Below are 27,771 nucleotides of genomic sequence, written 5' to 3'. Positions count from 1 at the left end.
GTTGGACTCCTGGCCCAGCTACCACCTTGCTATCAGTTACTTCATGTCTTTGCCCAGCGCCTGTTCTCAGTATATGAAATATCTGCTACTACAAGGTTACATTAGTGCTGCGCTGTTTGCAGTCTATTGCTGTTACAAGGTAGGGGTGGAAAAGAAGTCTGAACTGCAACTTTTTCAGATTACGAGCCTTTAGAAAATTTGTAGGAAGTGCTTCAAATTCTGAATGCAAACCAACACAGCACCTATGATTAAGGAAATAGCACACCATGTTTCTCCTGCTATCTATGGTTTTGCCCTCACAAATGCTTGTTTTTAAATGGTGTTTCGTCTTTCAATTCATTATCCTACTTTCTGAGAGAGTCTGCTAGCACTGTGTGTGGGGACACCCCAGACTCCTGCTTTCCTCCCTCGAAGTGCCACAGAGTAGTTCCATGGTACAACTGACCCTGCTCTCCATGGACCTACTCCAAAGCACACAGAAATACACATGCTTTTTCCATTGATTTCCACAGACTATGGTTTGATCTCCAGGTGTCTGTCAGTACTTCTTAATTGTGGAAATACTGCTATGGAAACTAAGTAATGATGGCAATTCAGAAGAGACACAAAACAATATTTTTCTGGAGGAAGGGGGGAAGAAAAGTCTTGCTGTAAACCACTGCAGATTCTCCTGGATCAGTTCTGTTCCCTGCTTTTAATTATGAGATTAAAAAAAAATAATCCCAAAACGTCTACCCTCTCACCTTTCCCTCACTGAGTGTTTTGAAACCTCTGCTTTTCTAATCTCCTAGAACTGTCTCCGAATAAGGAGAACCTCCTTTAAACTGGGACCTCCCTAGCAAATTGAATTAATTTAACTATTAATCTTTAATTTCCCACAAGTAATGTTCTTCAGCTTTGCAAGTAATCCAGTGAAGTTTCCATTAGTTTTGAAGAGTTGTAACAAAAGCTCACCTTTCTGTGACTTTGGTTTTTTTATCTTCCAAGAGTGCTAACTTAGATTTTCTTTCTAACATTGTCTGCTTCATGATATCCCACCCCCCCACACACAACCCCCCAACCCTGCTTATGTACAGAATCTCCTCTGTGCAAACTCTTAGTTTCTTTGCCAGTGTGTTTTCAAATCTTACACCCTGGTCAGAAGTAAAAATATTCATGTTAGAAGAGTCAGCAGAAAGCTCTGTATTTTTGTTCTGATTTTCATGTGCATTTACAGAAGAAATTGCATGTGTATTCTGCTATTCTACATGCTCCTGTTAATCCCTATGCTTGCAACTAAGCCACTGCTGCACAAAGTGCTCTTCACTTTAATGAGTTCAAATGCACAAAACTTCCAAGTTCTCATTAACACTCCTGCAGTACAGTCCAAACACTGACTCAGCTAATACTTTCAGCTTAGTGCCATAAAGTTAAATGTATTTGTTATTTAACGGAAAGTTACATAAATTTGTTTTTTTTTCTTAAATACTATAAAGAGACTTTGTAACTGTATTACAGAAATAATTTGTCTTATAAAAAGAAGATAGGGCTCCATGTGGTTAGACAGTGTGTAGGAAAAATCAGATATATAGAATGTGAACTCTACTAAGGCAAAAAAGTTCAAGTGGCACAGAGGAGAGGATCATGACTGTAGAAGTGATTTAGCTCAAAGGGAAAAAAAGGCAACTAAGCACCAGGGAAAAAAAATCTTAATTTAATATTCTCATGGTCAACAAGATCGTATTTTTCAAGTCAGGCAGGGCCACTGCAGTCATCTACTCTGACCCCCTTGCAATGAGGGACATAAAATGCTTGTTGCTGAGGAAACTATTTAATGAGGAATAAAATCCTAGGTGGTTCATGAGTCTTAAAATTGGACAATTTCTGTACTGCTAGAGAACCCTGCACTGACTCTCTAAGAGTAGAGATAGTCCGTACATATATCTTGCATTACTGCCATTCGGTTTCTCCAGGATCATTTGCATGAGTTGAGGGAGCTGCTGTGACTTGGCTTCTGGAGATTGAGATGGCGTAAGTCCTCCCACAGTAAGGCAGTAAATAGCACTTGTTTTACTTCATATGTGCACCAGAAAGCTTCATGATAGTATGATTATTTTTTTTTAGAAGGAATGGCTATGATGTTGTGTTGAGGTAACAAAATGCCTTGATCACATCCCAGTACTTCACCAAAGTCCTTGAGTGATATAAGGACTTCACACACTAGTAACATTGTCTTCACTGCACATTCCTGTACTGTACCTCTAAAAGGTGTCCCAACCCATAAGGAATTTTCAGTACTGGCTCTCCCTCATGTGAGGGGTACAGGGATAAACTGAAGGCAGAACAATCATCAGGCATAGAGACAATCCTCATTCCCATAGTGACCTAGCAGCTCCATGCATTCATGTACTTTTCTAGCCTGTTTTTGTGGGGTTTCTTTAAGTGCAGGGTCTGGGTTTTGTTTTGTTTTTTTAGAATAGCTGTAAGCCAGTAACCCAGATACTTTGCTTACAGGAATCAAACTTGAATCTCTTGGGTCATGTACCACCCACCACTTTTACTAGGATACTGGCCTTGTTCCTCAGAAAGCCTGCAATCCAACAGGGAACTAGAGAATGTGACTGTGCTCTAAGCTTCAGACAGGTAAGTTTTTCTAGAAGTCAATACTCAGGCTTAAAAAACAAACCCAAAAACAAACCACAAAAAACCCCACATCCATTTTGTTCTCAAAATACAAGAGTAACATCATTAAGACCATCCCTAAGATTCTTCAGAAACTGCAGAGGTGCGATTGGATTATACCTCACAAGAGACCCATGTCTCACAGGTAGTACTCTGAGAAGCACACTGAGTATCCTGTGTTCGTGACTGCCCTGGAAACTTTTTCTGAGCAGAACAGTTTGGGATCCGAGAGCACTTCTGCAATCAGCAGGTTCAAAGTGTTCTGAAATGTCATATGAAATATGCCTTTAGAATGTCACAGGAGTGTAGAGCCCTGACTTCTTAAGAGTCACCTATTAAGGCGAATAGAGTAGTCTTGGAATTGCACAGTGATTTAGTACTTTTAACACATGTCAGTCTGCCCACACTTGAAACTAAAGACTTTTTTCCATCTGCTATGTCTTGTTATCCACAAAACGCAAAAGCATTTTAACCTTCACCAAGAGCAACGGTATTGACAGGAATGAACAAAAATGACAGTGCACAATCAAGCTTCAAGGTGCTTTAATAATGAACATGTTTCCCTAAGCCCTGTTCCAACTCCTGCTGTTGGTCATTGTATTTTCCCTGCCTTTTTGAACAACATGAATGTTGGCTACCTCCTGTGCAGAAATTGAAGGTAGGATCCAAGCTGGCAATGTACTGTTTTACCTTGCCTGTAAGGTCATTCTTTTCCAAGTCCCCTGCTTCTATTTGCAGCCAGTCCCTGTCCATGTGGCAGCACCGGGAACAAAAAGTAATACTTGGCAGCACTCTGATCTGCAACAGAGTTCCTCAAACTTGATGGTATTAAAATTTTCACAGCTTACTAGAACGTATCACTCACTAAACATTCCGTAATTGAAGAAATGCTTTAAAATAAGCCAGGCAAAATTATTGTAGGTGATTAAATAGTCTTTTAGATACAAACCTAATGTGAGGTAAGATGTATGATACTGAACATGAAATTAGTCCTTTGTTCAGCTGGGTCTAGAGACCTCCTGCAGGCAAATTATGCTACTTGTCATATCTGTAGGGTGCTAAAACTCAAGGAATTGCTCTAGGGTCATTCTGCATTTTCCATGGTCTGTCTTTTGCCTCGTCCTCAAAGGGATACCAAGCTAGCCTGCTCCAGAGCTGATGCTTATTGTACCATGCAGATCAGTAACCACCTGTGATTTTACACATCAACGTACAACATAGGTGCTGTAACTACTTAGGCAAATTTAGCGAGGTTTCAGCACAAAAATAAAATACGAAAATGAAATGCCTATATAATTTGGTCATTTATTCTGTAGAGGAAGACTAGGAAATCAGAACAGGCGAAGATCCTTTCTTAGCTGCGAATCCAATGTGTTTGCCTTTTCAAGCAGGAAAGTGTGGAAATAGTGCATTATCTTTCCCTTGGCGTTCTAGAAGTCTGCAGAGCTATACATAAGACCTGTCCAAATTATGCAAGTATTTCTTATGGTACAGGCTTTCAAACTCCTCCCAACATACACCAAGCACTATGGGAATTTCTACTGGTTTCCACCATAGCAGTGCTGAGTCAAAGCTCAGGTACCTCTTTCATGCTAGATCCTAAACAGAAAATTAATGAAGAAAACAGTCATCCTGAGTATGTTTAAAGTAGAGGTAGATTGTTTTCATGAGAAAGGCTTGGTTGTTTCAGACGCCAGGTCAGAAACTGCAAACGAAAATTCCAAGAAATTACCAAAGTAATATTGAGGATGCATGGTGGGGCTGGTGAGATATAGACTGGTTTAATTACACTGAACACTAACAAAACAGTATTCATGAATAAGATGTATCTATTTGAGATTACCATGGGGTACTGAAGATTAAAGGCAAGATCTTTATTTATTGCCTCAGCTGGTACCTGCTTTTATTTGTGAGACAACATCATTTATATGAGGAGAAGGGTGGTCAGCTGGTGCTTCCAGGACAGGTCTGCCTCTCCCTCTGAATGGGCCTGAACCATCCAGTCTGCTCAGTCACTTCCTTTCAGGCAAAAAAATGGGCCTGGATTGCTTTTTGTGCCATTGACTTTTGCACCTTATCAGGCCAGCTCATATGAACTCCTTCCTCTGTCGACACTTAACGGAGAGAATTTTGATTTACATTTTTCGCTTATCAAATCTCAAAAGCATGGGTTTTTCTGCTCAGTTTGGATTGTTTTCCATCTGTGGCCAACCTATGTTCACTAGCTTCTAGCTGGATTATCACAGCCCTATGCCCAAGCATATTTCTTTAGTCACAGTCATCAACAGAACACAGTATATGAATATTTGATAATTAAAATACAGTAAGCTGTGGATAAAGTTGTCTCTTGCTGCCTTAAACCTTTCTGCCTGTGGCTCTTCAGAAACAAGTGTTGTTCTTTCAGGACTATGCATCTTTATGGGAAAACTGCTGTGTTCCCTGTTCTCGTCATTTGATCAGCAAGGTAAACAAAGAAACAGAAGGAATGGATATAAGGGCCACATTTGCAGTTGCACTTGTTAGGATATAAATTACAAGAGCTCTCAATCATCCTGATTTAGTGAACCTGTTGACTGTGGTCAGGACACCAGCTCCCTCTTACAGAAAAGGGAAAGGTGACTGTGTGGGCACAGCACAGCAGCGGGAGGTGGGCAGCCCACTTCACACTCCCAGCTTTGTAAAGATGCTTGTTTGGCCAAATCCTCAGCTGGGGTAAGCAGGCACCCTCTGCCAGAATGGGTACAAGACCACGTGTCACTGAATGACACCTTTACAAATAAATACATAAATAAGGACACGGATACTCATCTCTACTCCTCTTTGACAATCTCACAACCTATTGTGCTCCATGTAGATAAAGGTCAAATTTTCTTAATTGGAGATAAATTTCCTGAAACTTTGCCTGGCGATAGAACTAACAGACATGGACTTGGGGGACAAATTCATGCTGTGGATCACTATTAAAATATTTCATGTTGGAATTCAGCCTGGAGCAGAACTAGCTCTAGCATATGTAACCACAAGCATCCAGTTGTGTTAAGTAGTAGTGCTTGGCGTCACAGACTCTGCCACTGAGGTTGGTTAACACAAGGCGTTTGTTTTGGCACTCGTACTCCCTTGCCCCACGTTTTGCAGAGTGGGGGCTTGGGGGGAGGGGGGTTATTTGTGGGTTTTTTTATGTTCCCCATGGGTCTAATACTGCATTCTTATGTGGTGACTCTCCAATATATTTCTATTTATTCTGCAGCTCTATTTCAGTGAAGAAATAAATAGCCCACTCTGATTTTTTGGCTTCTACGTTCTTTCTTGCACTTTCCTGCTCCGAATGTCAGACTTGAAGTTCTCACTTGTAAAGCTCCTCAAGGGCACAGGTCAATTGCTGGCTAGGTCAGGAAAAGATCATGGTTGACAGCTTTGCATAACTGGCTGGCTTCCGCTGTTGTGGGGAGTGGGACTTTTGTTTCCCATGACAGGCACAGAGATAAGACACTGACAAAAGCAGCCCTCTAGAGTAGGGTTGTGCAAATCTACGATAGATTAGATTACAGTTATAATGAAAATTGGACGGCAAATACAGCCGCATGAAGGGGAGAAAGAAGGTAAAGACAAGCTCCTTTTATGCTTGTGGTCCAGTGGGTCAAAATGAAATTAAGTCCTACTGGGCAAGTAGTGAAAGACAGGATTGCCAAATATGTTTTTAATGAAAATAAATGTTCTTTCAAAGCTTTATTTTCCTGTCAATAATTAATGGCAGTGAATGAGCCATAAAGAGTCATAAGGATCCCGCAGGGCCTATAGGGCTTGGGGCTCAGATGCTGGGTAACTACTGCCTGCCTGGGAGCCATCTGCAGGCTAGATCTCGGCAGCCCTGGCCCTGAGGAGAAATCATGGAAACAAGCTTTGGCAATGTCTGAGTCACAATTCCCTTGGTGACTTGAGACTATTGGGCTCCTCCTTCCTTCGCCTCAGCTTCCATACTGGTCACTTGAGGATAGTCATAGTGGCATGCCTTGCAGGAGGGTCATGGTGGTGGCCCTTGTTCCCACAGCCCTTTGGAAAGCTAGAGTGCTGTTCAAGTGCTAAAGAAATTCCCTCCCTGGGAGAGTATATCCTGTACACTCTCCAGTTGCATGCTTCCAGCTTGAAAACTTTTCAAGCCACTTATCTAAACAGTTCCCACACGATAATGCATTGCTGCCCCAGGCCTCTGCTCTTGCTTGTCTGCAGCTTCCTTTCTGCTGACCCTTGAGCAGCAGCAGCAAAACAACCTGTGAACGTCAGGAGCTTCATGTGCTTTCAAAACCAGGCTTGATGTTTTCAACATATTCTCTCATTTTCCTGTGAGCAGACTACTGTCTAACATTTCTGGAAAGGCAGCTGAAGACTCCAGCCAATTTCTATGGCATTTTAAAGCCGCACATATGTTTAATATATTTACTACTTCCTTCCCCAGGGCTTCATGCTTCTCTTGCCATTCATCTTTTCATACTGTACGCACAGAATATGAGTTATCTACAGTGTCAGCTCCATAATATATAGCGTTTCCCAACACCTACATGGCAAATCCATTAGAAACTGTAACAGCTGCAGACTAACTCCAGCAGCGTGAATGCTCTACCTGGTGGGAAACAATCATAAAAAGTACTTCTCCCATTCAGAACTATGAAAAGGCAGTAGAAACAGATGCACCTTCCTTTTTTCTGACTCTGGGAGAGCAGGAAGAGTCAACGAAATCAAGAGAGCTGGTTCAATTTGAGGCAAATGGAAAGAAATGCTAGCTCAAACAGCAGGCCAGGTTGAGAGCTGGTGAGGCGGGAGTCCCATAAGCAGTAGAGTAGCAATGGGGAGCACTCACTGCAGCGCACCGCAAACTGCATGTGGAAAGGGAAGGAAAGTCAAGGGACACCTTCTCCCAAAGTCGTGACTCCACCTCTGCAGCACTGGGTATAACAAAAGACTGTCAGTAACCGAGCAAACACAGACTTGGAAATAAAAGCAGCAAACGGATGAGGATGCCATAGTTTCCTTGCCGCTGCTATCTTACAGCAATTCTTCCACTCTCCGGCCCACCACAGTGCTGGGAGTGCCTGCCAGGCTTGCAGTGGGAGGGTACAAACACCTTCAGTCAACAGCAGCTAATGACGGCCTTGTAACCACAGCTCAGCTGAAGCCTAAAGCATTTCATTGATCCTCCTACTTTAAGGCGGTGTTAGTTTTTCATATACTTACATATTTATTTTTGGGTGCTGTAAATGTAAAAGGTATAAGAGTGACACAAAGATAAATGCAGAAAAAGAAACCTTGCTTGGGAAATAGAGACACTACTTGTTTCTCCTGCTCTGCTACAAAGCCAAAATAGGTGAATTTACCTACTTCTATGACCAAGGCTAACTATGTAAAGATATACACTGCTTCCCTTTTTAACCTGTGTTAGGCTGGTTTCACACAATGACTGTCTGGAGCAGTCAAAGCTTGGAGCACCCTCAAAACCCAAGCCAGGGAATGGTTTCCAGGACAGTAAGAATCACTTCAGAGCGGCTGTTCTTTGCCACACCACATCACTGCTGCCAGGTCAGTTCATCTGGATCTCATGCACTGAGCCTTTAGTGATGCACTGACAGTGTGGGCAAAGTAACAAAGCAGATGGAGATGAGAAACAGAGATGGGAGGAAGCACTAAGTGAGGAGGCTGAGAAGGCACCTGCAAATACAAAGTTTTCATGTAAAGTACAAAGCAGAAGTGATTTCACCATACACAGACTTTAGGGAATGTGTGCTAAACTGACAAGGGGAATGCAAAGGGTGACAGCTGAGAAGAAATGAAACAAAAGAGCATACGCAAGGCAAGGAGTAGGCAAGGACTCTAGATACCAGGGAGGTAAAGCACAAGTTTGTTGAAGAATAAAAATCTTAGCACTTCCGAACAGACCCGATAGGGTCAGCAGCCTGGGAGATACCAGTGCATTCAGTGATCTAGCGGGGAACAGCAGACTGACCGGAACACTGCAAGGCTTCACATAAGCCGCCGAAGGACTCCTGGGACTCCATCAGGAAGCTTTTCAGTTGTCTTCGCAATGACTACAGGAGACAGAAGTGGGCAGGATGGCTATCTTATCAAGGCGAGAGCTGCAGGGGGTGGCTGGATGCAGGCCTAGAGAAAGATCTGTACTGCACACATAAATCTTGAATCCTAGCATTCCTTTCTGGTAATCAAAGAGCAGGCTATATTTAGCCCAACCTAAACAGAAACAAAGAACAGCCGGACTGGTCTTCACTCTAACAGCTGCCACCAGCTGCTCAGAGGGGACGCAGGTAGAGCTGATGTCAGATGTAGTTAAATGAGATGGAACAGGGAAGGCAGCTATGCTTGAATGAACAATGTTGGCGTTCGGTTAGAGAAATTCTGTGTTTTATTATTTCACGGTTAGCCACAAGTAAGATTGAATGTTGAACAGAGCACGAATGCCTTCTACGCTAAGGGCAATGCTATAGTGAACCATGGACAGGCACATAAGCAGAGAAAAGGGAGGAGGTAACAGATACAAGTAGAACATCTTGCCACCCAGACTCAGCTTGTGTGTCTAGCCCAAGTTCTTAGTGTTCCCTCTCCTCAGTTTTAGCATAACAAGAATCAACAAATGCAGTTTTGAGAAAGTCCAAGAAAGACTGTGTGTCACACAGCTGCTGACTAAAAGCTTGTATATGTGGGTTAAGGCAAGTGGGGCTTTTACGAGCAGCATGCTGCAGATGCCCACAGGTACTGCTGATCCTAGTAGGGCCCTGCGCTTGGTTAATGTACACCCTGCCTGGCTGCAAATCTGCACGTGTTGGGGCCACCACAACAGCAGCCCCTCTCCTTGCTGGCATGGCAAGGACTTTCAGGGCCACACATTCATGGGTGACAGCAACTTATTTCACTGATCCATGAACCCAGGGCTCGCCCTCCATATAGACATCAGCATCATTCACTGGAGAGGAGCGTAGAAAGGTTGAGTTAGTGCAACTGGCTGCTCCAGGGGGACATATTTGCATGCTTGATGGGGGAGAAATCATCACAAAACTTCACCCAGCAAGACCTAAATACTGTTATAGTTCTACTAGTATGTATACGTAAACATGCACAGTACTTTTAGTGAAACTATACTTGGTTGAAAAGTGTAAAACCAGAGGATGCAAAAAGTGGGCTTGTTTAACAAATACGAGCGAAATATTAAAGGTGTTAAAATTGATCACTGAATAATCGCTTAAACATCTGGTTGTCGTTGCCATTTTCATTCTTAAGAACAAAGGAGAAAAAAAAAAAAACCAACTGATCTACTCCACCAGTGGAAAAACAAAACAAAAACCAACAAGAAAAAACCCCAAGAAAAATAAACGGAAAATCCATAGCCTCCTTCCCCCCACATGTCTGGATTTCAGAAGCACCTTATTACAGTAATCCTCCCTAGATACATCAGTTGGTATAGCACGGACTTTGAAGCTTTTGTGGTAGCTTTCCCTGCCTTACTAGCAGAGCTGTAAGCTTGATGACTAATCACTCCTTAATAACTCATGTTTCCTCCCCAAAAGTCCCTGAAATGAAACTAGTGGGGGAAAACATATGAGCAGGGATTTGTTGAAGTAGAAAACCACTTTGAAAGAGGATTCTTTCCCAGTAACCTGTATGTTTTTTTGAAGGTGGAGGGGGTGGTGGGAGTGGTGATGGTGAATTCAGTTTTATTCCCCACATGCCCAGACCTTGCAATTGGGAAGTGAACCCTAGTAGTGTATTTTGGACATCCCCAAAACATGAAAACAAAACACAGATTTCTTCGTAGGCCTCTCTGGCTTGGCTGTCACTTGAATTTGTTCTGTAGGAACTTTCAAATCCAGGTATCTTTCTCCCAGGTATGTTCCCCCATCCTGGGTTACACAGGGGAAATAGCATAAGTCAACAGATACAGATCTACGTCTACTCAGGACTTTCCCAACTGTGACAATAAAATGACTGAATCTGAGGAGAACTTAATTTCTGAGATGGGACAGGTTCTTTGCAGGATAATATTTACTGATACCACCTTATCGATCACCCTCTTGCCCAAATGCAAGCATCTGAGCTATTGCTGGATAAAAAAAGTGAAAACAGCCCCGTGTCTCATGTACCTGACTGCATAAGAAAATGATCTGCACAGCTGCCTAGAAGCAGACACATATTTACTGTGGGGAGGCTGTGGGAGCTTTAGTATCTTCCCTGTCACTTAAGCGCCAGCAGAAATCACACATGCTTCCATGTCACATACCACAGCTGCATCTGCACGGCCCATCCAGACAGATGAGAACTGCATCTGCCCATGGCTGGGTGCACCATACAGACTAATGCAGAAACTTGGAGTATTCAGCCTGGCACACACGCAGCAAAAAGGCAAGTTGGATAGCACATGCTGCAGCTGGACATTCTCTCCTTTTTGGCCAAAATATAAAGGCTCCTAAGCAGAAGTATTTTAAGCGTTTGTAGTTGACTGAATTATGAGTTGGAAAAGCATCAGCCATGCAGCACTATCCAGTACATGCCCTTCTTTTCCTTTCCTTCTAGTTCATATATTTTCACTCCTCTTTAGCTTTCTGGGCACGTACCGTACCTTGTGATGACATGGAAGAACAAGGCCTTTAAGTCTTTATTAATTGTTACTACTGTATTTTTAAAAGGAGCTATTTAGGAAATTCTGACTTTTGTTACCATAGGAATGCAGCTGTAGGATTCAGTGAAGAACAATTTAAACAGCAATGTTTAAGTAATTCACTTCAATTCTCAGCTCCTTCCAAGCTCCTCTTGGATGTAAAGAAAAAAACTTTAAAAGCTCTCTCCCCCTCAGTGCCACTTGACTCTAGCCCAAATTAAGAGGTGCAGCCCTGTTATCTGTAGCAGGGCTTAGCGATGTCCCTTCCCACCCGCAGAGCATCTCCTCTTCTTCCCAAGTGAAGCAGCAGCAAAGTGCTCCTTGCCTCAGGCAGAGGTCCTCATCTGTTTTTTTTTTTTTTCAGCTAGGTTAAAGCAAAGTTTATGTAACTTTTACACACTAAGAACTGCTGGAGCATTCAGTCCACTGTACAAGAGCAGGTTGGGATGCTCATACCTGATGAGCTTGCCCAGATGAGCTGACCAGTGATTTACTACTCAGTGTAATTCTGAACTAAGTGCCTTACTATAGCAGTCTCACGTGTCTCTTTCTGACTTGATTTGCTCCTCCTTTTCTATTTAAAAGGTTTAGATCTACATTAAGTAAAAACCAAAACAGGACAGGTGAATTGATTAGAAATTCTCCTGGCCTTCTAGCAGGTGGGAGGAGACAAGGCAAAGAAGGAGAACAGTAAAAAGCTGACACTCAGACTTGTTATTCTCCTGTTTGTTTTTTAAACCTTTGAACCATGGAAACTTGATGAGCAGCAAGAAATTGGAGAAAAGTTTTGTTTTCCCTGGCTTAACTCTTTTTTGAGATGCTATCGGTATTCTGACTTGTGAACAGTGTTCTGGTTTCCCACCTTATGTTTGGGAGAGTCTTGGATTAGTCGGAAGGAACTACTTAGAGCAAGGAATCTTGCACCCCATTAAACAGATGTCTAACATTAACAATGAGATTAAGATGTTCCTCAGCTCTCAGTAACGGTAGCAGTTCTATTGACTTTCATGGTGCATGAGGGACAGCTTTAATTCTCTACATGTCCTGAAGCACAATGCTTCTTTCTCAATAGCTGCTTTGACTCACTGATCCAAAGTCCCAGTCAGGAACTGGAAGAGGAGGCTCTCCAGGATATTACAATATGTGTCTGTAACTTCACATATGCTGTCAGGTGGTGAAGACACTTACAGATTAAGAACCTAATGCCTGGCTCTTTCTCAGCAAATGAAGATGAGCTAAGAAAGCAAGCCAGTGACCATATTTTGGCATGACTTTCTGGCAATTATAGTGGCCTTATTTATCACCCAATGTCTTCTTTCCATTGCACATGTCTATTGTGCTCCGGCATTCTGCCTTGCATTCTTGCTTCTAGAGTCTGGCTTATCTTTCAGCTGTGTCTGTCCAAGCCTAGTCTAGTAACCTACGGCCACAGGATCCTGTCTCAACAACATATTACAAACTAGTCACAGGGACAGGGAATTACACAGCTACATTAAAAAAAAAGACACTACCAACACTAATCTAGCAGGGTATTTATCCACCAAACCAGCTACCTGGAGACTACTTTGTGTCCAGCTCTGCTTTTAGCAAAGGTGTAACAGCACTTCCACAGCTCCCATTGCTGCTACTGTTGGCTAAATAGGTATTTTCAGACACACACCTCCCCACACACACACACTTATTTCTGTGGACTTGGCCAAGCTGTTGAAACCGGATCCTTTTATGGGAACATACAAGAGGGGTTTTCATAAGCAAGCTGGATATTCTGGGAGGCACAGTTGCTGCTCTGTCGAGGTAGCCGATTGTGCTCTGTAGGTTCTCCACCCCCTTAAATTCACCTTGTTGTGCTGCCCACTTATTTGCGCCTTCATTGCCACACAGATTCACATGCGTGGTCACAGATAAAAGGAGGGGATCTTAGTCATATTTTATGTAATATTTCCTTACATCTCAAAGACAAAAAAAGAAAGAGGGGAGAAGAGCTCTGAAGGACTAGGATATTTTTACGGGCTTTTCATTAAAAATCATCTCCCACCCAGTTCCAGGACTACAGGAACATTTTTACCATAAAATCCTAGCACAGTGAAATCTACAAAAAGGATACAACGGATAAAAAAGGCTCCTGTTGATCCTATGCTGGTGAGGCATTTTAAGTGAACACTTAATCAGTAGGTTTGCATTTTTAAAATATGAGCTCTCCAATTATTAGGAATATCAGGGCAAGGGGAGACTTTTAGTGTTTCAGTTTTCTTGCAAATACTTCAACATCCTCTTGCATTATTTTGAACCCAGCCAAAGGACTGGACAACCACAGAAACTGTCAACCAAATGTAAGACAAACCAAAAGGAGAACCACTGAAGTTACCCACAAAACTTGGACAGGACAGTGAAATACAAATACAAAAGAGGGGTGGGGTGCTCACAGCAGGGGAGAAGGAACAGTTTAAACTTATCCTAGTATATTATCAGCATACCCTCAGGTATTTTATTCAAAAAGGTAGAATTTAATCTGCATTGTCTTTGTGTAAGCGTTATAATCTCTAACAACCTCTGCCTCGCATACGCCTTTTTTCCTGAAGGCTGACAGAGCTACTTCACTGATAGTGTTCTGGTAAGTATCTTCTGGGTAAATGTGCGTTTATAAACAACCCGTTCTGAAGTTAATGAAACTATAATATGTTTACAGGCCAGAACCTTGGCACTTCTAATACAAAAGTTACTTTGGGGAACTAGAGCTTGTTGACAGCAGCTGTGAGTCTAGCCTAATGCTCTTACCAGTACATCCTACCTCCTGGCTTCTCTTGTGCAGTTTTCTCTAAAATAAACCGTATCTTACAATTCCCAAACTGGCACAGGAGCGGGATTACACTCAGTCTCCTTATTTCCTCATCCCCGTGGTGCAAGAACATGTTAGAGTGGTCCTCTAGAGTGTCAAGTTAATGCAACAGCACCGAACCACCCGAGAGAGCTTGCAACCCTTGTGTTATGCTCCTTGTCTCACCAAAGGAAAGGCTGTCTGTAGAAATGGTTTTTTAACATTTATGCCTCCCCCTTGTGTTTCTACCATATGAATTCACCACTATGTTTATGTCTCAAAAGATCTCTCCAAATGCAAACTTTACACATCATATTTTCCTGGTTTCCTGGTAAATGTGTAAGTCCAAGAGAGCACTGAGAATAAAAACTGGTTTTGAGTTGTTGAGTCTGAAATTTCCCACTGAAATCAACCAGAATTACAGCTATTACAGAAATCATCCAATATTTAACAGAGGATGTCAGGGGATAGGGAGCGTAACATAAATACCTTCATCTAGCACAAGCTACGAAGAGACAAATTAAATATTCCTAATTCTGTTCCATTGGAAAAGAGGAATCTTGCCACTCACTTCATGAGAAGTGGGACTGAGTAGAGGTGGGAAGTTTGTTTTGTTGTTGCTTTTGTTTTTAAAGTGATAAAAGTACTTTTAATCTGGAGAAGCTGGAGAAAATAGTGAGGAAAGCAAGGGAAAGAGAAGTCCTGGCCTGATCTTGACCTCCCTGACAAGAATAAGATCACAGCTGTCCTTTTGTACAAAGAGTTTGCCTGCACAGAGGGAGCAAAAAGTTACCTGATGACAAGCAGAAGAAAAAATCAGACAACAAACATACCTGACTTGCCCACACCAGCTCGACCAAAGATCGCCAGCTTCACTTCTGCACTCTTAGCCATGCTGGAAGGAACAAAGTCGTGACAAATTCACTCGATTATCAAAAGCGAAGCAGAAGAACCGTTCCCAGCTCCTGTCTTCGGCTTCACCGTGTCATTGTGACGTCAATGCAGAGCCTGGGGAAGAACACCACGAGGATGGAGCTGCAAGGAGCCAGGCTCTCCCTCAACCCCCCCCCCCCTTTTTTCTTTTTCAAATAGTCGTGGTAATCAATGCTACGTTCCTGCTTTAAACATTGCAGTAACACCACTGACACATTTGGCACTGTTTGTGCAAAACCTACCTTCAGCTTTCTAGCTCTCGCTGTTTATTTCATGCTGGCACTGTAAAATTGCAAAAGGTAGCAAACAAGCCAAAGTACCTGCCTCACAAGGTTCCCTATTCTTTCTTTCTCTTTCAGCTGCAATTGCTTATATTTGCTGTATTTGCCTCAACTCCAATGAATTGTTTTTTGTAGAATGAATTTAAAAGCCATGAGCACTCACTAAGTGCGCCTGCAGATAGTTGATCTTTCCTCAAGCCCTCCAGTTCCAGAAAGGTTTCAATTACTCAGTTGCAGTTGCCTGAAAACCTCTAAGCACTTGTACCTTACCCATTCTGCTAAACAAATCCTTACCCAGAAGTTCTGTAGTGCTCCTTGTTTAAGCTGCCTCAGCTCGTACATAAACATTCGATGAAGCGTGGGTTTGGAAAAATGATGCCAGAATTTCTGGTAATACACTTTTAACAGGCCAAACAGGAATTATCTATATTCACAGCTTTGATGCATGACCTTGAGCAAGTCACCTGACACTTCATCTCCTTGATTTCTCTAACCTGGACAGTAAAAAAATATAACAGTACCTGTCATTGTAAAATGCTTTAAGATCTTGAGAAAAAAAAAATGGTGGCACCAGTGACGACGATGATGATGCTCAGCCCCGAGTAAAACACCAAAACTCCAGTCTCCCTTTAAAACAGGGTAGAACTTTACTTGTGAATGCAACCTGTTATGAAGGTTTGTTGTTAAGTGTTCACTTTAGCCCTAAATTCTTACAGTGATGTAGGAAGCTATGTTAATATTACCTGCTCTACAGCAAAATGCATTTCAAACATGTTTCTTGAAATAAAAGCCTTTTGCTTATAAAACAAGCTTGTAAAAAGAAAGAATAAAGACACCTTACACCCAGAAGGGTCCCAATTCACCTCTGACGTCTTGATGCTCCCGATTCATTTTGCCTAAATCTCAGACCTCGCTCACTTTGCCTGAACCGTCAGAAACGCAAAAAGTGCCCCAGGAGCTGTGTCACCTAGCGGGGTGGGTGGGAGGGGGGCGCCGCTAGTTCCCTCCCACGAAAGCTCCCGGTCGCTTGCCGGTACCTAACCCAGCGCCGCCGGGCTGCGCGCCCGGCCAGCGGCGAGCCCCTGCGGCGCCACCCGCCGCTCCGCGCTGCCCCGCACCGCCCCGCGCCGGCACCGCACGTTTCTATGTAGATATTGATCCATCACCGCCTGCCCCGTAACTTCGGGTGGGCTCCGCTCCCCGGACGGCTCCCGGCAGGCGCCGCCCGCCCGGCACACGGCGGCTCCCGCGGCTGCCGGGCATCGCCGCTCCCCACCGTGCCCCCCGCGCCGCATCCTCCCGCTCCCGCTCCTCCCCGCGCACCCCCAACCCCTGCTCCCCCCTTCTCCCCGCACCCGCGGAGGAGCCCCGCGGGACCGCACAGCCCCGCGCCGCCCGCCCGGCGCTCACCTCTTTGCGAGCGGCGCGGAGGGGCCGCGCTCGGCGGTGCCCGGGCTGCGCCGCGGCGCTCAGCGAGGGAGGGAGGCGCGGCCCGGCCCCCGGGCGCGCCCGCGCTCCCGCCGGCGGCAGCGGCGCGGCCGCACAATGCGGAGGGGCCGCCCGCCCGCCCGCGCGCCCGGCGGCGGCTCCCGCAGCGCCCGACGCCGCCGAGCGGCACCGCGGCGCCCCCTGCGGGCCGCCGGGCGCAGCACGCCCGCCCCGGCCGTGCGGAGCGGAGCGGTGCGGTGCGGTGCGGTGCGGTGCGGTGCGGGACCCAGGGGGGGCGGGCGAGGTGGCGGCGTCCCCTCGTTGTAGATTCCTGCAAGCTTAACCCGGTGCCCGCCGTGGGCTCCGAGAGGAGCGAGCGCAGCCCTGTAATCCGGCGTGTTTGACGGCAGCGCAGCCTGTAATTATGCGGGACAAGGGCTGGTGTTCACATGGATGAACTCTGCCCAAGTGCTTGCTTGCGGGCCCGGCCACGTCCGCCCCGCAGTTTAATTTAACATCTCAAGCACTTTCTCTCTTTCCCTCCCTCTTACGTGCTTAGTGCTGGTTGCCGGTACCCCCGGCACAACTCCTTACAGAGCTGGGGAGTCTCTCCCTGCCCTGACAAGTTTACCAGCAAAGCGACGGTGAGGTAGCTGCCTCATCAGCCCCCTTTCCAGCAGCACCAACCGTTTTACACGGCGCTCACCTCCCTACATCCCAACATGGCTTTATGGCAAAGGAAAGGATTGTTGTTTCAATTTGCGAGTGGGGAAAACGAAGTGTGTGGTTACATCAGTCCCTCCAAGAGGCTTGTGTCAGAGCTAGGCATCACGTTCTGAAACGACAGGACCAAATTCACCGGACAACTCTTACTTCCTTGTTTATGAAACTACCCAGTAATGTAAAGATACATTAGTAACAGATGTGAACCAGAGCTGGAAAGCATTTAGAGTTCAGTGAATGTTCCTCCTCTGTTTCTGTTCCAGCCCAGATCTGAATGAGATACGACTAAAAGAAAAAGCTCTCCCCTCGTTGTCTTCTTGATGCAAAATTAAATAACAGTAGGATCGGAAAAGATCCTCCATGATCCAAGTCTCTCTCTACACGGTAAGCATTTAGGGGGCAGGGTGGCAGTCCTGAGGAGAAAGGAACACCTACTACTCTCTCCAAGCTGTGCCAGCTGCAGGCACTTGGGAACAGATCTTAAAATAGTTGCACTGCACATCATTCAAAGGCAAAAAAAAATTAGAAGGCAGATGCGAAAGCGGTAGTGTGGTTTTTGCTTTACTTGTTAAAAATAAATGCTGAGGCTTTAAGCCTTCACTCTCTGCTTGGTTTACATAATTTAGAGGGATTAGCTTTTTCCATCCTCCTAAGAGAGCAACTGGTGAGTGTCTATTTTGCATCTGGAGAAATGTGTGTTAGTCTCGAGGCCTGACATTCGTTTTGTGTCTATGGAATTCACCCGGCATGGGGCTGTCAAATTAAATACGATAACTGGCTTTTCCAAAGCAGCAGATAATTTATTGGTCATTAAAAGTCCTAGTGGCTGTGCAGTCTGCTTGCACTGAAATCTCTCACTGGTGCCAGGGCATAAGAATTTAGTAAACACTAATCATGGACACAGGCAAAGGTTTCAGATGGTTGAGACACACAGAGCTGGTCCAGGACCATTTCAGTTGCTCTTTGTTTTCTCTGTACTTATGGTGCTTCTCACTCATAATGTTGATGGGTTTGGGCTGGGTTTTTTTCTACCCAAAGTGGGTTTTGACAGCCTTAGGTTTTAGCTCTATACTCCAAGGACCACCTTGCTTTGTCATAAGCAAAGGTTTGTTGGTAGTTGTGGCTGACATGCTGTTTTTTCCCAGTGGCTTTGCCACTTGCGCTGATCCTAAAATATGATCATGGGTATTATCCTGGCATGAGTAATGAGATCAAGGTTTTTGCCTGCGAAGACCAGCATGTGACTGACTGTCTGAATGATGGGGCAGGTTCCTTTTCTGCCCTTCCATCTTATGAAAATTTGGGAGAAGGGAAGCAAAGCTGAAGGAATGCAGGGTCTGATCCCAGATGGTCTGTGTGCTGTCAGTCCGAATCCAGCCTGATCCAGCAGAAGTCAGGAACACCCCCTTTCCCACCCCACCAGAGCCACGTGTCTTAGATTTCTCCCTCTTGTCCCTTGCATCTTTGATAAGTCATCGTGTTTCACAGCCTTAATTCATTTTTGACAATAACACTTTGGTATATTTAAAAATATTATTCTTGTTTTACCAAGAAAAGGAGCAGTCCCAGCACAAGAGGATAGCTGGCTTATGGGAATTACTGACTGGAGTGGAGCTGAGGGAAAACCACTCCTTTTTGTAGGTTACTTTTCCATGGTGTCAAAGCAGTGAAGTGTATCTACCTACAGTCATCAGTGAGTTTATCTGTGGCTTTTTGACTCCTACAGGTAACACTGAGCCTTGTAATAGGGCAGAGCAAGCAGCCTCCTCTCCCTTGGTGAGCCCGGGCACTGCGGACATGTTGCTGCCAAAAAGCTGGGCCCAGCCACGCTGTGAACATGAGAACTGCAGCTGCAGGTTCATGGCTGTGTAGTTACACCAGGGTCTGTAACGTGGGCCTGCACCTCCAAGGGTTACAGTCGGCTTAGCTCCCCTGCTACCCACGCCTGGTTGCATCCCTTTTTGCTTAGGAAGATACCCACCAGTGGTCTAGAGCAACAATTTTGGTTCATTTATGGTCTGGTAAATGCCTGCAGTCAGCCAGTGTCTGCAGTCAGAGCTTCAGACTACTGCTGTTCAGCAGAAACCCTGACGGCTGAGAGGCAGATAATGAAATAGGAATGTGAACAACTTGAAATGCAGATGAAGCCACAGACTCTTAAGTCAAAGCAAAATGCTGTTTCAAGACGCATTAACAGAGATGCATCCAAGCAGTTACAGTTGACAGAAGTATTTTAGAAAGGCTCACAATTTTAAGTGCCACTAAATAATACTTTACTGGCTTAATAAGTTACCTCAGTGTTGCCAAAGTCCAGAGTGTTCTTTCTGTCTCGTCTGAAGGTGCTACCTGTTTATTGTCAAACACTTCCACTGGCTTATCGTTTTCATTCTTAATGTTTATGGTGTGTTTTCTGGAAGTGTTTCTGTTGTGGAAGCCAATGGCATTTGCTTCCTGAAAGGTGGGAGAGAGGACTGGTGTGACACTGCAGGCCTGACAGCTAACATGTGAAGAGGACATATGAACAGGAAAGGAATGCTGAAGGCGTGGGTTTTTTTTTTTTTTTCTCTGAATCTGGAAATCCCATTAAAGATTACAGTTTTGCAGGTTTCAACAAGGTCCAAAAGATTTGGGAATGGGGTTTGATGAGACCCATGAGAGAGGAAAGGGTAGACAATGAAGATCTGATTTCAGAAGGTCTCTGAACCCTGCGGAAATGAGCGGCATTTCATCTTTTGAGCAAACTGAGCAAATTTCATCTTTGTGCAGCTGAGTCCAAATGCCTACAAACTGTAGAGCGGCTCATGCCATTGGTGGCATGGACAAGGAAACAGACTCCCCTGGTATGATTCCTGCAGTAAGGAAGGAGTTATTGAGCTCATGACTACTGTCTTTGCTGCTGCTGTAGAAGAGCAGCCCAGACCTGCTGTGATGATCGGGCACACCTGCTCTGCCTGAGCAGAGCACGCTTGGCCCGATGTGGATCCTTGTCTCCAACAGCAACCCATCAGTGATTTGTTTTTTCTCCCTTGCTTCCAGCACTCTCCTGAGAGCTGAGATGATACTTGATAACTAGTAGAAAAACTACCAAATAGATGGCATGTTAACACAAATATTTGTAGCTATTACTAAAGGTTCACAGGGAAATATTTGGATTGTTTTCTTCATTTTCACAGAATATCTTCCAAATGTTTTTTGTTGGCTCTTGGCAATGTGCATAAATCTGTTCAGTTATGCTATTCTAGCACTGTGAAAAAAATTGCAACTTTGTCATTAAATTATGGATGAACTTTGCTGTTACTTTGGTTTGTAGTCAATATGAAGTATTGCTATTTTAAATGAATACTGCATTTTCTCATGTTTTCCCTCATGGCTCATGAAACACTGAATTTATAATGATGCATTTTCTTGAGTGTACACTAAGGACATATAACGTCTCTTTCTCTCAACCTTTTCCTCACGATATAGAAGAAAAATTAAATATTTTTTAAGATACTGGCTTTATTCCTTAAGAAGTGTTTATTTCTAATGTAGTAAATAAGACCACAATCCTGCCAACATTTGTTTGTGTTTAACCTTACATGGACAGGCTTAACAAAGTGGCGAAGGAAGCTGCAGCTTCCCCATTAGTATCACTTGAGGGTGGGCCGTGGATTTGCCCACAGAATCCAGGCTTCAACATTTTGTTCCATTTGGCTTCATGAGGTGCCAAAACAGGGCACTGGAGATGGACATGGGATGCTCTTCACAGCGTCTTGTGGATCTCACACATGCAAATGTCCTAATGCAGGCCTTCTGTCTCTGCAGGCATTTGGCGCATTTGCAGAGAGACATGTAACCCCCCACAGCTTGGGTTTCTTGCAGTAGCAAGACTTTTATCAGGTATATTTAATAGCGATACATGTGCAAAGCTGAGAGGCACAGCTCAGTAGGAACTATCGCTAAGTAGAGTAGTAAAGCATAAGCTCATGTTTTATAACACATGGCTAATGGATATTCTTCATATTGCCCAAGTTAAAATGCATAAACTCTGCTAATCTGTGTTTCTTCTTACCTGTGCCATCGACTAGGTTGTATCCTGACAATCTGCCCTTAAAAATGGGCAAGCTGTGACTCCACACTTACAGGCATGCAGCAGTGACTGCAGGAACTCCATCACAGTTTGGTACGTTATTATTGGTTTTGCTCTTTGTTTACGGTTTGCTTTTCTGATATTATTATTTCTGCCTCCACACTTATTCAGATCACAGAGAGATCCTTTAACAGTTTTTTATTAATGTAAAATTAATTACTATATAATCCTAAAGAAAGCAGGGTGACTGTAACTCTCTCATACATTTATATAATGATCAAATACCTACTTGTTTTAAAACTGAAGTTCAGTTTCTACACCAAAGTAAGTTTGGACTAATAATTAAATCACCTACATAATAGTCTGCAAACTAACTAGTACTCTTCTGCTAGAAAGATTTGTGTTATGGTTTTAATAAAGTACAGTTAGAGAATTAAAAAGCACTGGTAACTGTTGCAACAAATTTTGCAACAAATGTGCAATACCAGAGTTTATTAATGAATGAATTACACTGATGTGTCATCTTAATTTCTTACAGATGTATTCATGTTCTTTGAAAGGACCAGTGGAAGTTGTCATAAATTCATTTGCTATTCATGTTAATGAATGCTAGCCCTTACTCTTCCTCAATGGTATTATGATTGCAATCTGGATTGCCATAGGGACCCCGCTGTAATTCATCATTGCTTCAGTGTTCAAATTCTCTGGTGGAATCAGATATTGGTGTTGACAACATCTGGAGTTTTAAGTCTCCTATCTTTTTTCTACCTCCTTTCCTCTGTTTAATCAAGAGAATAGGAAGGGGAAATTGCTGCCGTTGTTAATATCTTCAAGAAACCAAATGACTGCTAGGACTTTGGAGGATATTTAGACTTAAGATGTAGCAGTTACAGGAGTATTCACAGAGGTGAGACTGAGGAACATCTGCTTTCAACACACTGTAATGCCAGTTGTCATGGCATGCTGGGAGAGGCGGGAAGCCACTCTTCCATCTCCCATTCTGAAGTCAAGCAGTGGATTTGACAGGGGATGCCCTTTCACAGGACAGTGTCTTGGCGACCACAGTATATGTATACGTGTGAATATGTACCCGATTTCTTTCATTGAGTCTGGTTTATGTTGTATAAAACAGTTCTGTACTTGTATCAAGGAGAGAGGTAAGTTGTCGTGGTTTTTAAGTAGGAATCTTATCCATGCCTGATCAAATCCTGGCTTCCTACCCAAGCCCTTCAAACACTGGTCCATTCTTATGGTCAGGGTTTAAATGAGCTCAGGGATACACTGCAAGTGAAATCTTGAGTGTGGGCTATTCCTTAGCACAGACCATGTCTGGCTGTCCTTGAAGTGTATGACAATACACTGCTTTGTGGGAATGTGACCGTGGCCGACATCAAATAGACACGTCAGCCTGTGTCCTTCCTAAAATGGCCTGATAACATGTACAGCAAGCTGCTGTGCAAATACTGGGCACAGACAGTTAGTGGGATGGGGATACACAATGCTGTCAGAGAGCATCTGTAGACATAGCTGAAAGGGCTAACCCGGTAGCCCTGTGGCTAGGATGAAGAACAATGTAGCAGTCCCTGCCACAAAAAAATGTTTAGTTACATTTAGGAAAACATCAATGTGGTACAATGATAGCATTCTGCCTCAAAACAGTGTGGAATCTATGGGTAGGCTACAATCTTGTGAGTTTGGAGAAGCCCGCATTCAGAATTCTTCAGCAAAAGGAAAAAATCAACTTGGCATCCTATACATAGCACTGGCTAAAGATAGGGTAAACATAAAAGGGGGGAAAGCAAAGAAATTGTCACCATGAGAGTAATTTTCTTGACTTTCCTGTTTAAGCTATCCAGAATTGAATTGCTTCATTTCAGGTTAGCCAGACCACTGCATTAAGAGAAAATGAGAATTTTTTTTGAAGAGAAAGAGACTTTTGTCCTTGGTTTCTCACTGATTTCTATTCCTGTGTGTAAGAGACAGCAATTTTGTTTATAAAATCCATTAATGTTTATAAATCCTCCAGAAATGTGCTTTTGTGCTCTCCTCTGTCCTGTCTGCTGTGCTTTGCAGGAGCTCATATAAAGATAATTCATTTTCCTCCTTCAAATCTAGCCCTTAAAATTCCTCCTTGCCATAATCCCTAAAATCAACTTGACAAATGTTTGGCTACAAATATGTTATGACCACTGCCTATCATGTTAAATAATATTTTTACAGTCTTTGTCCTTCTCCATCTATCCGCATCCATCAGTTATCTTCCAGGACTATGAGCGTGTTCTGGTCGGGAACCAACTTCCTTGCTTCCAAACGTTCCGCAACTGGAACGGCCTCTGCACAATTCACATCAATGGGGTGGTGATCTTGTAAGCATATTGAAGAAAAAGTAGTAAGTACATGTTTCAGTCAAGGATTGGATGATCTGCTGTCCCTGAGTCTTGCAAACCCAATCTGATTCACGTACTCAGGGCTGTTGGGGGTCCAATGACTTATTCTGTCCTCCAGCATGTGCTTGAACCATGTAATTTTACCTTGAAGTGTACCTATGTATTCCTTCTCTTCGGTGCTGTTTTGGAGAGTGATACTCTGAGATTTATATTGCCACTTTTCTCCACAATATTTGGGGACAAGATCTGAAGGAAAAAAAAAACCCCCACCAGCTGTTTAGATACTTTACTCCTATGATGCATTAGTGTCATCTAAATACTTTTTTGGACTGTCCCTGAATTCTTCATGTATAAGGCAATGAAGGAATTCAAGTAGCCTCGGACTCTTCTCTGTTCAAGGCACAGCTGGTGAAGGAAATGAGCTCTTTCAGCATTATAGGAGCTAGTTGGAGCTGGTAACAGACACTGAGCATTTCTGTGCTTCTCTGTGATTGTAAGACATGAGGTGATGGCGTTAGTGGATAATCTGTCCTCATCTGGGAATCATTATTGCTAATCAGTCTAGCTTATGTATACTAATTACTGTTATCATATTACTTATCGAAGTTTCTGTGAACTAGTTTCTGAGACTGCATGTGTGCACTAAAAGTTCAGTCGGCAACAAAGAGCTTCAGGCACCATTTGTAAAGGGGTGATTAATAAACCAACATAAAAGTTTGTTAGGACAGAATGAGAGAAGCAGTCAGAGATACCCTCCAATGAAACAGAGGGCACTGTTAACAAACAGAAGTTACAAAACCAAATTTCTCAGCATATTCTCCATGAGGAGGAGAAGCTCTGAAAGGACTTATTTAAAAAAGCAACAAGTAATGTCATAATTTCAACAATCTTTTAAGCACACATGAAATTCCCATGGTCTCCCTGTTCAAGCAAAGGCAAAGCTTGAAGGATTCAGTAAGCAGAGATTAAAACAGCAGAAAGAAATACCTATAATTAAATCTCTAGTTCTTTACCCAGGCTTCCCATCTTCGTATAAACACAAATCCCATGGAAAACAGTGTGACATTATTATGGAGATTAACTAACCAAGCAGCAGGTACTTTATTGAAGCTGCTCCTCACTTCAGTATCCACTGATAGTGGGATAGCAAGAATACAATTAAGAGTACTCCTTAAGGAACACTATCCAATAATGCCTGTACTATACCCTTAATTAGCATGGTATCATCCATAATAATAATGTCTTTTAAAAACCCATTAAAGGTTTGTGGCTCCAGTCAGACAAAAGATTAAAAAAATAAACGTTTCATTTTGACTGACAGTTAAATTTACTTAATGCTTAAAATTAGTTTAATTTCTTTTTAGTTTTGGCTTTATTCAGGAAAAAACCCTACAGGAAACTCGTAATTTAGAGCAATGAACATTGCTGCGGTATACTTGTGTGATTAAAGAACATTCTGTACAATGGTAAGGTTTTTTTTTCATTTGTTGCTTGAGTTTTCTGTTTCAGGAATGAAATAGCACATTTTGTCTAACATCATACAAATTGTAGTTCAGTTATTTCATGCATACAGGTGCACAGCAAATGGGTGTTGAGAAAGAATATGTCAAGTGAAATAGCTTAGTTATAAGAGTTTTACAATATTTTGACTGGTTTTGGTTAGATTTATTCTGAACTGTGGATTCTTAAACACTAAGACCAGTACTTTTCCATAGTCAAGGTGATTTCTGTTTACATCTGTTTAAGGACAGAGGTAATCTGAAGCCCTTGTAGCAAAGAAAGAAAGATTAAGACTTTTCCATTGTGTTCCATATCCAGATTGAAACACCAAAACAACAGCCCATTGCTGTCCTTGAAACAAAACAAGGACACATCAACATACTTGAAAATATCATGCACAAAGCAGAGAATAGCAGTGTATCTCTTTTCAGTAAAATAACTCCAATGAATATAGCATAAATGGTTGTAAATATTAATACTAACATAAGAGTTCATCATTTACTTACCCAAAAGTTTTGGTAAAAAATGTTAGAAGGTAGTTGTGTTCCAAATTTTTCAACATCTGTTTGAGAAGTCTTTAAGAGGTCATGATATTCATGAAGAGTTCATAAGCACAGTTTCTGAAAATCAGTCACACATAGTTGTCCGTTGCTTTTGAAAACATCATCTCTTGTCTAAACTTAGTGTTAACTGAACCAGTATGTCTTTGGAGCGATTTAGTTAGTGGATCCTTAATCTGACATATCTCATACCAGTTTGATGTTCAGAGAATAGTGATCCAGTATTTCATAAATACCAGTTCCACATTAGATGTTTCCAAGTGAGCAGCCAAATTGAGGTAGCCCATACTATCCATCTTGCACATGATATGGATGTGTGTCAGTGATGCTTTGCATTTCTTGTTGGTCATACAAGTATATTGGAACAAGTTTTCTGTTGTATTGAAAATTACTATACGTTGTTCCCTGTCATGATTGAGTCAGGCAACAGACTGAGAATCCAGCCTGAATACAACACAAACATGTGCAGCAAATCAATTATTGGAACACGGGAAAAAGTATCCCCAGCTGTGGACAGTGTCTCCGTTCTGGGCATTACTACTAATCGTATCCTCTTAAAAACAGCTAGGGGTGGGAAGGTTATTTCATCTATCTTTAGCCATTTAATACACACCTAGTCTAAGCTACTGATCTAACTTTCAGCAATCCTTGAAGTTACCTCTAACAAGCAGTTTATGTTATCTCTCTCTGAAGGCATCTTGGAGGCTCCAGTGTTTCACTACAACCTAACAATTTATTGCTGGTATCATCTGCTTCCAGCAACCCTTCCTACCTAGCTGGAGACTGGTCACAGGCATCCTACCTACCTTTTATAGTAAAAGTGACCTATTTTGGTGGGATGCATTGAGTCTAGTGTACTTTTTTTTTTTTCCATTGACTGTAAAGTGATTTCAGCTGAATAGTTCAGACAGAGCCATGTACTATTGGATAAATAAGTCCTTTTTCCAGCTCAAGTCTTGAAGGTTTAGTTCTCAAGGTCAATCTCTGTAAAGCATATTTCCCAAGAAGTGGCTGTTGCTCAGCTGGAGGCGCAGGACTTTTCTCCAGGTGTTCAAAATTTGGCATTCATGTTCTGTGTATGTGCCTTACCAGGCAGGTTTGTGGCTTTCATTCTTATTTTCATAGAAGATGAGAAACCTATAAAAATGACATGTATTTATGGTACCATCTTGTACACAGTTTTGGTCTATGGATGGTGGTTTGTTCTCTGGACCAGAACAGAAGCATTCTGGAAAGCTTCATGTGTGTTGTTTCTGAGAGCTTTTCACCCAAGAAACATTGTCTCTGCCTCTCTTAACTCCTGGTTGTCTTCCTCCAGCTTTTACAATAATAATAATAATAATAATAATAATAATAATAATAATAAGATAACCTACTCCCTGTAATTGTGAACTACAATCATCTGCCTGGCTTTATTGTAAGATCTGAGGCAGTCACCATCGTCACCTGCAGATGCATAAAAGGCTTGATTGCTCCTTCTTTTAAGCCTGAATGAGGGAGACAGCTCGGTTTTAAGGAGATCCACTATTGTCCTCAGTGCTAAACTCCACTGTTACTGCCCTGGTAACCTCAAGCCTTTCAGTGAAACAACTATCTCCACATGCGCACAGCTATTTAATGTGGGTTTCAGGGTGGCACCTCATAAAAGGAAAAAACTTGCAGTCTGTATTTAGAAATTTGAATTCCTAGGCTGAATTTCAAATGAAACAAAGATATTTTCCCTTTTAGGTTTTCTGGGGATGCCATGGTGGGAGGAAT

General features: G+C 42.9%; 1 protein-coding gene across 2 annotated transcripts in view; it reads right to left on the bottom strand.

Annotated features, from left to right (window-relative positions):
* The window catches only part of RERG (RAS like estrogen regulated growth inhibitor), a 106,740-nt gene extending 91,714 nt beyond the window's left edge, over positions 1 to 15,026 (bottom strand). For both annotated transcript variants that reach the window (XM_086467034.1, XM_086467041.1), the window contains exon 1: positions 14,966 to 15,026. In XM_086467034.1, the coding sequence (XP_086323160.1) occupies positions 14,966 to 15,026 (61 nt within the window). The remainder of the gene's footprint in view (positions 1 to 14,965) is intronic.
* Between the last annotated feature and the right edge of the window lie 12,745 nt (positions 15,027 to 27,771).

Source organism: Leptosomus discolor, chromosome 1 (genome assembly GCF_034619465.1).
Source record: "Leptosomus discolor isolate bLepDis1 chromosome 1, bLepDis1.hap2, whole genome shotgun sequence".
In the NCBI taxonomy this organism is placed as follows: domain Eukaryota; kingdom Metazoa; phylum Chordata; class Aves; order Leptosomiformes; family Leptosomidae; genus Leptosomus; species Leptosomus discolor.
The sequence above is the reverse complement of the archived record's forward strand: the minus strand, read 5'-3'. Positions and strand labels throughout refer to the sequence as shown.